General features: G+C 40.0%; 1 protein-coding gene across 2 annotated transcripts; it reads right to left on the reverse strand.

Moving 5' to 3' along the window:
• Positions 1–1,001: 1,001 nt before the first annotated feature.
• Positions 1,002–11,197, reverse strand: hcfc2 (host cell factor C2). Of its 2 annotated transcripts, none has more exons than XM_020601536.1 (16): positions 10,830–11,197; positions 10,003–10,151; positions 9,749–9,909; positions 9,179–9,381; positions 8,932–9,016; positions 8,722–8,825; positions 8,121–8,351; positions 6,722–6,898; positions 6,393–6,457; positions 6,176–6,293; positions 5,844–5,900; positions 5,694–5,731; positions 5,469–5,612; positions 5,139–5,324; positions 4,746–5,043; positions 1,002–2,652 (listed from the first exon to the last, which is right to left on the reverse strand). In XM_020601536.1, exons 1-16 carry the CDS (start codon positions 10,993–10,995, stop codon positions 2,576–2,578), a joined length of 2,259 nt encoding a protein of 752 aa, XP_020457192.1. In that variant the 5' UTR covers positions 10,996–11,197; the 3' UTR covers positions 1,002–2,575. The 2 variants fall into 2 exon arrangements, with proteins under 2 accessions (XP_020457192.1, XP_020457191.1); XM_020601535.1 differs by having other exon boundaries at positions 6,689–6,898.
• Between the last annotated feature and the right edge of the window lie 865 nt (positions 11,198–12,062).

A 12,062-nucleotide genomic window follows, 5' to 3' on the forward strand; every position in this document is an offset into this window, starting at 1 on the left:
AGACTGGAGTGTGGATTAAAACGGCCCCTACCTACTACTATAACAAAATAACCCCACTCAGTTGACTTTATATTATCTTGTTTAACCCTGTGCTCTCCAAAGACCTAATAAGTGCTCTGTATCCTACATCCCGACCTTTGTCCCAACACCTCCGGTAAACTAAAGTTGATTCCACCTCTTAAAAACTGTATTTTTGAGTAATTCCCTCTCCTGCCTGAGCCTGGGACAACTCATTAGAACATGTTGAACAGTTTCTTGTACCCTACACATTTGACATTCCCCCGCAGTATGCATTTTTATTATCTTCAATGTACTTTTTAAACTAGTATGCCCATATCTCAGTGTTAGCATATCTTCTTCCTTCCTATTTCCAGTACTTCCTCTCATTTCTCCTACTTTCTTTTGAATATTATAATAGAACTGACCCTTGCCATCTATCCCACAATTCTCGCCATTTCTCTTTCAGTTAGCTTATAATTAAACTCTTAATCTTCAGCCTTACTATAGCTTACTTTGACACACTGGTCAAAAGAAGTTAGTTATAATATATGCACATATACTGTACATATCTTCCTAGAATATCTGTAGCATTTTCTGTATGAAATTTGTTGTTTTATCAATATCAGAAAGTAAAGAAGTGCTCTTCTTTTGCTGAAAAAATAATATTAGATTAAGGACTGAAAAACTTCACCTACAATGATAGTCAAACATTATACTGGGATAAGTGATCTGATGACAGTAATGAAAATAAAATGCAACAAATCTGTAAACTAAACTGATTATACATGATTTTGAGTCACAGCCTATTAGGTTGTATCATTTAGTTTTATCCAAGTTACTGTAATTTCATTTTCTTATTCTATTTTTGTTTCTTAAATTGTATGGCATTCAAGTATTAGGTGACAGAAACAGTATTTCAATTTTCTGTATGTCCTGCACATACAGTATAGTGAACTGACAATAAAAATCACTGATCTTGTTCTTGAAACTAACAAAAATAATACAGAGAATGCAGGGAATGCTTGCAGCAACAGATACAATGACAAAAGTACTCTAACATTTTAAACCAAACCTAGAACAAGTAAAAATGTTATGGGCTACAGCAACACTCCATTATATAGTTTATTGATAATTCAGAACCTCATCATGTCAAAAGGACTGTAAAACTGATCTCCACTTAGACATTCTTTCCAATACAACAGCCCTGACAGCATTTTACATATGTAAAATTCCTGTGAAAATCAGCTACTTATAATACATAAAAAAATAAATTAACAAAACTAGCAAATATAAAACAAGTGAGTAGCATATATTGTCAATTCCCTGATGCAGAAAACATTTCTAGCACAACTTCATCCACTGTCAAGGTGCATAAACAAGGGGAAAACTAACCGCAAAACAAGATGTCCAGCAACATTCACAGTGTTTTGCAACTTTAATGTAAAGACCTAATACCAACATGTTTCAGCAAGGAGACTTCATCAGGATCTGTTTAAAGTACATAACAAAAAAAATAGTGGAACAGTGATTTGTGCTGTCTCTGGGTTCATGCCTTGGCCAAACCAGGCAACCTTTCTGTGTGGAGTTTGCATGTTCTCCCTGATTTTCTCTGGGTACTCCAGCTTCCTCCCACAGTCCAAACTCAGGCAGCTTAGGTTGATTGGTGAATCTAAATTGTCTGTATGTATGAATGTGGTTGTCTGTCTCTGTGTTAGCCCTGTGATACACTAGTGACCTGCCTCTTGCCCAGTGTAAGCTAGGGTTGGCTCCAGCCCCCCCACAACCCTCTTCAGGATAAGCGGTATAAATAATGGATTGATGGATACCACATCTAATGAACATGCAAGAAAATGCAGACTCAGGGCAGAGCCACAGCTCTCCCGAAAACTGTTCAGCAATGTACCCAATTCACAAAACATCATAGGCCTCCCCAATCACAACAAAAACAAATACAATGCAAACAAACAACTGGGCAGAATTAGAACCACAGTACAGCACAGGAAACAAAAAGATAAGATCTAAAGTATAGGTGTAAGAGAAAACAAAACAAAATATAATGGAGGCAACAAAAATAGGGTACACAACTGAAGCCCAAGAGGTTAAGAAAAAAGGGTAACAAAGCGGCCCCACTGTAGAAACACATTAATTGAGAACCTTCTGGGGAGGCCCATGATGTTTTGTGGACTGGTTAAATTGCTGAATGCCCGTTGGGAGGTACAACTACATTACCATATACCTAACCTATTTATGTGCATATTTTTTATTGGCCAGTATGTATGAGAGTGTATATTATTGTCTTTTTAAAGGATTTTTTTCTATACTTGTAATACTTAAAGGACTTTTTGTTATATACTTTTAATAGACCCTGACGAAGGCTCCTTGCCAAAACACATTGCTCTTTGATCTTTACATTAAAGTTGCTCAAAACACTGCAAGTGTTGCTGAACCTTTTGCTTTACAGTCTTCTTCCCCAAATGTCACCACATGTCCAAAGTTTTTCAGCTCAAGCTGCAAGAAAAAGTGAATAAAATGAGACAAATCAATATGTTATAAAGAATTTGAGAGTCTTGCATGGTTATCTGTCAGCAGCACCCTGGTCAGCTGCTGTGCTGTTGTCCGCTTTGGATGCAGATGCACGCAATTTGCTGAGATCTGAATGGACAGAAAGAGGAAGATGAATTAAGTTGGCAAATGGTCATAAACAGGGTTCCCACTCTTTTAAATCATATGTGTTAATCTATGACATTATTTTATCTGAATAACCAGTCCTTAGGTGCTTTATGGCTAGTTGATTATTGATGCCTGTCACACACTCCCACACACACATGTATCAAATACTTATTTTATGCAATAAAATGGAAATAAATTATTTAAAAATCTAACAATGTGATTTACTGGAATTTTTTTTGTAGATTCTGTCTCTCACAGTTGAGGTGTACCTACGATGAACATTACAGATTTTCAATAAAGCTTATTTAAAAAAATATATATATATAAAAAAAGGCATCCATGGGGCCATTGTAAAAGTGAAATTTTTTCAACTGTGCCTGGTTTTGTAGCTTATTTTACCTCCTGCTGCATTGTGACCAGAGGATGTGAAGAAAAATACAGGGTCTGAGGTTACTGTATGTCTGAGAATGTTCCTGTACAGGGACTCGCTGTTTTACCTGACCGGCTCTAACCTACAAGCAACCAGCTAGTGAAGCCCCCCGCGGTGGTGAATGATCAGCTCATCAATGATGGATTCCCCTGGGGCACAGAATGTTTATTTTGACTGCTTTAGGCCAGTGTGTCTGCCACATGTGATGTGTTGCTGGTTAACGAGCAGATTAATGACCCATGATGTTACTGTCGGTGCTACGCTACCTGTTGGAATTAATTTCACTACTTTGGAACTGTATGTGGTCGTGTGGGGGAATACACAGTGAGTATTGGATTTACCACCCTTGGAGCTACTTGAAATTGAATGATGTTTGCACTACTCCATGGGACTTAATGGTAAGTAAAAAAAAAAAATAAAAAAATAAACACAGGCTGCATGTCTGTTAATGCCTTGTTTCTGTAACATTAGAGAGAATTGTTGTAAGGCTGGAGAAGTTACTATGTCTGCATTATGCCAGTTAAAATATGGGGTTTCTCAATTAACCGCTTTGTTTAGAGTGTTACAAATCTCTTTTCACCGGTACATATACCGTTATTTACCTATCTATGGAGGGGAAATTCTAATTAATTAATGCTGTCATAGTTCATTGTGCGGTCCACTTACAACACAACACCGGCAACAGGAGCTGTGCACGTTCACAAACTATCCTCTTGTTTTTTGAATAGGCTCTCTGGTTTTATCAATCTGAAATAATTACACAGACTATTTAGAGTTATGATGGGTGCCAAGCTAATCTAGAGGTAACCAAGATTAAACATTAAATGGCTGGAACCGTACTCCTGCAAGGTCTGCCCTGCACTTTGTTAACTATTATAAATTGTTTGGAGGGGTTCGTGTGCTGAAGCAGGAACATCCTTAAGTTCATACCCTACAGTATTTTGGATAACTTGCTGGGTCACCGAACAAAGGGGATGTTATAACTAACGGGAAACTAAAAATTTGGCATCAACAGGGGTAAAAGCTGAGATAAAAGCTCGTGTTAGGATGTATCAAGGGGAGCAAGCAGAGAAAAAGGCAGACAGAAGAGAATGGGACTGTCGTCGCCTCTGGCTGCTCATGCACAACCACTTCCTCTGCAGAGAAAAGGTGATTCTGTAACCAGCCTGTTTGATATTGTTATATTAATAAATGTTCACTGGAATTGTAGTGATTTGTCTGTGATTTAATTTGTGCCACCTCAGACTTATTCCACTACATTTATTTTCACCAATATAATGTGACATGGTGCACTCAAAAGCTATTTGGCTTAGGGTGTTCAGAGTTTACAAAAACATTACTAAAAACACATAATAAAACTCTACCATTGCTCTTCTAAGTTTATTTCACACCTTGCCTTAATTTCAGCTGCCAGCTCATGCTAAGATTTCACAGTTCACTCTCAGCAAAGATAAAACACAAAATATGAACATTATTTTCCAGGGTTATGCTGTGTTTCTCAGGGCATTGTACAGATTGTCTCAATTTTCATGACTTTTCCATAATTGGAAAACTCTTTTTACAGGTTTTCAAGGATGCTTGGGAACCCTGCATATAAACGAAAGTGAAAAAAAGAGCAGAAGCTGAAACTACTCAAGCCCCCCACCTTGAATCCAGCGGATCTGCGTGGCTGGACCATAGCCCTGCTCGTTCTTGGCTGCGATGCGGAAGACGACAGCTGGTCGGTTGGAGGCAGAACAGTCGATGTGAGCGTTGTCCAGGTGAGTGGAACTGACTGAGCAGGAAGTCTTGGTGCCACGGTAGATCCTGATGAACGCCATCTGACCTTGCCGCTCCGAGGCGGATGAGCGGCTTTTCCTCACTGCCATGTACATGGAATACTCTAGGATCCGGCCTGATGAAGAGGATGGAGCCTCCCATGTGATGTGGACCAAATCACTGGCCTAACAAAAACAAAAGTGTTACTGAAACTCCACATGCTACCCAGTCAATTTATCACATTTCCTTGTTTTGTTTCTGAATTTTCTCAGTATGCCACCTTGGTAATTTTGACAGCAGAGGGCGCTCCAGGGAAACCAGGTTGGCAGGTCTTGAACTCACTGACTGGGCTGAAGTCTCCCTGGCCAAAGCAGTTGATGCCTGCAACTCTGAACCTGTAGGTCTGACCTGGAGCCAGCGCCTGTTTCTCCCTGTCCTGGAAGTCCTGAGGCCTGGGCAGCTTCCTCTGAGGAGAGAGGATGATGTTAAGAGGAACAGATGAACAGAGGATGAGTCAGTGAAGATTCATGTTTGCAAAAGCTACATGAATAAGCACAGGATATGGCTGAATGACACCTTTACAACATCTTCATAACTACCTGCTTTTTACCTCTTTAGTATTTGGGGGCCGGCTGCTGACAGCTGTTGTCCCCTGGTCACTGTCAACAGGGAGAAAGTAGTGGGTGAACGCCGAGAAGAGGGTTTTGTACACTCCAACATCAAACCAAACTGCTTCATCTGGCTGCTGTTGGACCTGGAGGTGACAGTTTATATTCTCAGTTTAAACCAAGCCAAGTGAAGGAGCTAACAATTACTGCTCACAAGTGGATCTGACCTGATCTGTATGGGTGTAGACATCTGCTGTATTATCAGCTGGAAAAGGTTGTTTTTCCATCAAAGGGGAAAAAAAACATCCACATGAAGTGTTAAAATCCTGAAACTACTTCAGTCTGGTTTATCACTGACATATGAGCATTATCATTACCTGACTTATGCTGAGCTGAGCTGCTGATCTGTGTTGATGATGTCTCCTGTCCAGCAGCTACAACCAACAAACATGGGGAGTGCAAAAGGACATGGGATCAAAGCTGAGGCTGAAGCGAGAAGACAAGTCTATTGACATTTTGTCAGATGTCAGTCGTTTAGACAAACAACTGTTCTTATTTCCCTAATGCTGTGTGACGAAAGTAGTTCTGCTACTTCAGACGTACCCAATGGAACATTTATTGTCCATTACTAATTTGTCAGAACATACACTAAATATCATCCTGGGTAAACCAGCATTTTGAGCGTCAACCACTTGACAGCAAAACTTACTGCAGCATTTTGACTGGAAGTTTTCCAAGTTTCTCCCAGCATTCCTTCCTCGCTCTACTTGAGTTTCTGCAGAGCCTCTGCACGATTTCATTGAAGTTTCCTGCTGTGCTGCAGCACCCTGAAAATCAGGGAACAATTAAAGCAACAAGACATATTTACTATAAATAAGAAGCACTGTTAGATTATGGCACAAAACAAACTGCAAAGTCACATCTACCTGAGCTAATGCTTTCTCCTCACTATTAGTGGTTCCTTCAATCTGAGGATGAAGAGACTGGACGCCTTGAAAAAAAGAGTCCAGCAAAATTTGAGTGTAATGACACAAAGTTCTTTGTATGTTCTACATTTGCACTAATAATGTTCATTTTCTTCCACCAGTGTATTTTTATAGGGTACGGAAACCATCCATTTAGTATGCTCCATTTGTGTCTGGTATTTCAATTCCGTGTTTTTTTTGCGCGTTGTGCTTAGCCCCTAAAAGTAATGCAACTCATCAAGAGGATGACTATGCACCTGCAGGGTCTTTATCCTTCCCCTCTTGTTCACCTGTCACAGCTGGACTGACTGGTTTGGCTGGTGGGTCACTGCCTGCAGTGTTTGGAGGGCACACAGGTTGGATCTGAAGGACGTAGCAGTCTGCTGCCCCCAGGGGGCGCCATGCCACATGAAGCATGCTGACTGTGGATTTGATGAGCAACACCGCCTCTGGGGTGGCAGGTCGATCTAAGGACAGAGTACAGGATGTGATGCTGGGTGCTATTGATGATAGGTTGAACACAGAGGTTTTAGAAGTGTGCGTCGATTACTCAAGGCAGCGGACAGTGAACCTTTGTGTTGAGGCTTGTATTGTTTAGAAAATGTGACCTCACTGATGGCATTTGACGTTTCATCTGGGCTATTGATTCAGGAAGTGCTTTGAAGTTGGTGGAATGTTTGAGCATGTGTTTGAGATATAAGGGGACAGGACAGACTGCAAAGTTTGTTGTTTTGTAGAACTGGAGATCATTGCAGTGCAATTGTTTGCCAATAATTATATGGTCATGACATCAGCACCAAAACAGAAGTTATCCACAGAATGGGAACATTTCAATTTAATATCTACCAAAATGCATAGGTCTACTGTACGTGCTTTTCCTTCAGAGCCTTAGTAGCAAAATTATCTGTATGACCATATGTACAATTTATAGTTGTGTTGGGTAAAAATGTAGCTGGCGTGTATGTAGCCTACCACCACACATAAGCTATTTCTGTAGTCCTGCATCATGCAAACAGCTTTTTTTCTAAGGCTGGGGAAATAATATGTAAAAAAATAAAATAAAAATTGAGATCGAGCCCAAAGAACATACAGCAAATAAAGTTTTATAAATTAAAAAAAAAAATTCCCCTTCCCTGCCCGGTATTCATTATACACATATTAAGCAAATATTGTTTATGAAGAATATCACCATTACCCCACAAACTGTCTTCCCACATGTGCGTTAAAGACAGCTTTCCAGAATAGGCTGTGGGCATTTTGTTAATGTTAACAATAACAATAATATAACAGCCTACAATTTATTGTACTGGAGGCACAGTAGGCTAGTCATAGTTCTGAAGGCAAACGCTTACAGAGTGACATGTCACACACGTGAATTTTTACTCCTTATTTCATGTATTACAGAGAGCGGTAATAATATCACAAACGCCACAGGATTCATTTCATATTTTGAAGAAACACTCTCAGTCGTTTAATCTATAAACAAACATAAGGGTGAGTTGCCCTGCGTCAGTACAAATTCCTGTGGTACATTCTTTTCACCACTAGGTGGTTTCATGTGCACTTGAAGCTTCGACAATTTTTTGCTTCAAATGGTTGGAAAGCTTCAATGAGGTTTCATCTTTTCATCACTACTAGGTGCATAAGCTTGAATTTTACTATGTCACTCTTCTGAAAATAAGTCCTCACCTGTCTCCAAGTACCAGAGGTCCTTGCAGCAAACCTGGTAATTCCAGCTCTTACAGTATCCATCTCGGCCGCTCCAAACGTAAAGTCTGGACCCAACGACGGCGGTGCAGTGGCCAGCCCTGGCTCTTGGCCTACAGGCATAGGGGTCATCTCTCTGGGGTCCCTGGCTCTGCAGTTGGGACTCAATATCATCTCGCTCCTCTGGGGCCAGGTTCTGCCAGTTCATAGTGTCTGTGACAGGAAAACACAGCAGCTGTGAACTTGCTGGCCTCTATGAATGCAGAAAGCCCATGGATCAAATCAAAAACAAGATGCATCACCTATGAAATCAGACTAGTGGTATGAAAATCTTAGATCAAGTTTTGACAAAATGTGTAACACCACATTTAACACAATGTTAAAACCTTAGATTTTTATGTTAACTTTTTATTTCCGACAGAAAAATCAATATATTAAATATATTAGTCAGACATTCCAACACTTTGAGTGATTCTGAACAATTTCCAAAACCGCTCACAACCTAGGAACTATGTAATTTCAATTACGTTTTCTGTTTAGTTTTTACTAAATGTGAGTGTGCTGGATATTTGTAGTTACTCACCTAAGTTGAGCACACTTAAAGAGTTAGTGCAGATCCATTTGGTTCCTAAAGCACCGTGTTTTTCTGACTCAGGAACAGGAATCCAGCCTCCAAAAACATACATCCTTCAGGCATATGGATACACCAGTCTGTCAGAGGCCAGTGTGGCCAGGTGTCACATACAAGATAGACATCTTCTTTAACAGACACAGACAGTCAAGAGTCCCTTACTTGTTTCCAATAACATTGGCAGAGTGAAGGCTTCTGGGAAGTGGTGTGGAACCCCTGGTCTCAGGCATAGACCAAACCATTGTGTCTGAAGGAGAGAGAATGAGAGAAATAAGCACATTTAAATATTTAGCAGTACAGACCACCATTTTATATGACTCCAGATAGTATCTTAAGGATGCAAAACATTTCAATTTTCCTTTCTCAAATTTGCATAGTCAATATATTCTGTCTTAAAAGGCCATCCTACCAAGGTCAAGCTGCCAGAGGTCATCTAATCGGCATCCTCGCATCCCTCCAAAAATAAAGATCTTTGGGGAGCCAAAGCTAGTATAAGCAACTGAGGTGTGGGACTCCCGTGCTGAGGGACCACCACCCTTCGTCTCTGGGATGCCCCAGCCTCTCACCCCCGAAACAGACTGCAGTTCCAACTCATAGAAGTCACTCATGTACCTAAGATGATAAAGTGTTAAAGTGTTAAACCCATGTATGCGGTTGTCTCTCATATAGAGGTTATGTCTCAAACTGTACCATTTCCAGTCTGCTGCCTAAATATAATTGTGGATTTACATGCCAGACTGGTCCACAGCCAGTGATCAGCCATTATGATCACCTTAAGTTCATTACAGGTATAAAGAGATTTAAAAGTTATACTTTAAGCATTATAAGACTACAGCGCTTGCTAAATAAAATGTAAGTAAGCAGATCCCACAACTACCCCACCACCAGCCCGTATCCAAAGAAAAAAGCATCTCTAAAACCACAGTTTTAAGAAATTCTTAACCAGATGTTATATTCCTTGTGTATATGTGCACACTACCTTGGTACATTGCTGTTGGGGTCTTCACTATCATTAGCCAGCCCTCCAAACAGGTAACACTTATTGCCCACAAGAGTGAAGCTGTGTCCAATCCGAGGGCAGGGAGGTGAGCCATTCCTGGGAGCTTTGGGCTTCAGTTTTTTCCACAGCCAGCGGCTAGCCTGAGCCACACAGGTCCAGAGACCAGACTTTAATATGTTCTACATAACAGCACCAGGGATTGAATGAGCACAGAATAAATATGAAGCAAGTACCTGAAGTTCATATAGACTGTTGGTGTATTTTCCAAATTCCACCATGCCCCCAAAGACCAGAATTCGAGTGCCTTCACAGATGAAGCCATGGGCAGCACAGCCAGGTGGGATGTCACCCCTCATTGCAGGAAGAAACCACTGCTTGGAGACTGGGAGAATGGGCAGATCTCAGGCATTGCACTGAATACAATATTCGGGCACATGTTTGCTTTTAGATGTACACTCAATTTGAACACAGCTCATATTTTTGCAGCAGCTAGGTAAATATTACCTGAACTAACACCTTAGTCCCTAAACGGGACTAAACACAAACGCTAAATTTTAATGACATTTTTTCACATAATGACCTCAACAACACACAATCTATACAGAATCTAGTACAATAATGAATGTGTCCATTAAGTGCAAAGTGTTAACACGTTAATTACATTACCTAAATAAAAGCCTCCACCAAAACTAGGATAGCTACATATTCATAGGGTTTAAGCTACGTTTAGCTGTGTTGTTTTGGCTCACTTCTTGAACTTCAGCTGTTCACTTAACCAAATGACGATCTCATTCCATGTTTTGTGCTCCGTGTCTTTGCTTTTAAAGAGTTGTTAACAGAATCTAGCTAAACATATGGAACTCTAATTCGTGGATAGTTCGCAATAACAGTCCCGTAATCCCACCATACAAAGTAAAGGTAAAATTTTCGAGGAACTTGTCAGCAAACAACCAAAGCACATAGCAAAGGACCTGTTAGCTGGTGTGTTTTTTCATTCCCGTGCATGCTAAAAACAATGGCTGTTAACCTGCTAGCCAGCGTCCAGCTAACAGTAGCTTACCAGTATTATAAACATGGAGGTCCTCCGCTATCCCTTCGTTTCCACCACCGAACACAATAATCAGTTCCCGTATCGCTGCAGCTCGGTGTCCGTGTCTGGAACGTGGTATCACCCCTGTAGCGGAGTGAACTTTTCTCCATCGGGGCTCCTCAGTACCAGCACTCATTTTCCCGTGGGAGAACAGATTTTGGCGGTGTTGTCGCTTCAAATACGTGGGCGGGGCAAAAGGAGCATTCGACCGAGGGGGTGGAAACCAAGAGAAGATTTCACTTAACAGGTATCAAATTTAAGATGTCAGTGAAATACTCTGTTGGACCCAGTTCTTTTCACCGTTAACTCCGAGAGACGAAGCAGTCCGAGTAAGTGTCTGACCAATGTCTATCTGACTAAAAATGCCTAACAACTCCCTAGCTCGCCAAATAAACACTGACAAAACAAGAACTAGCTGGTGATTCTAGACATCAGTTTTGTTTATATATTACTTAATATAAAACAAAAAAACAGTCAGAGAACAGCATTTTTTTGTTTTTCTAAGATTACAAATATCTGTTTTCCTTCATGATTTTACATAATAGGCTACAACATTTTTTTAAATCACACCAAATATAATCAGCTTGTATTTATTAGATTGTTTTTCCTATAGTCAGATTTGTTTTGTTTTTTGTTGTTGTTGTTGTTGTTGTTTTTCAATTTTTCTATTTTTTCCTCTTTCCATTAAAGGATGCAACATTTTCATGTCAGCTAACCCTAACACATGTATGCAGCATATATGATGAGTAGATAGATATAAATACTGTAAGATTTGAGTCTTATGGACTCTAGTTACTTTATCAGCTTTAGTTACTTCTCATACCTGTAGTTCCTTTTAGTTACCTTTCATAACTTTATCTTACTTGTTTATGCCTATTACAGCTGTATTGATGATTGTCCAGAACTACTGAGCTTTGGTTATTTTAATACATTTGTTTCCCTTGCTTATATATCTTACAGCTGTAATGAAGCAGAATCTGCTTACTTTGAATGCTGTAAATTCCAGTGATGTGCGGTGAGGTTGACAGCTGGTGAGGCACTGACTCTTTTACAGTCAGATTTACAAATACAAATGAACCGTTAACAAATTGTCTGTTAACAGACAGTGCATTATGTTTTATATCTCATATCAGCATTCTTCACACAAACGTGACCCATATTTAATTTGAGGTTAAAATTTATTCCAATTGAGCTTATTTCTAA

This window comes from Monopterus albus, unplaced genomic scaffold (genome assembly GCF_001952655.1).
Source record: "Monopterus albus unplaced genomic scaffold, M_albus_1.0 scaffold51.1, whole genome shotgun sequence".
Lineage (NCBI taxonomy): Eukaryota > Metazoa > Chordata > Actinopteri > Synbranchiformes > Synbranchidae > Monopterus > Monopterus albus.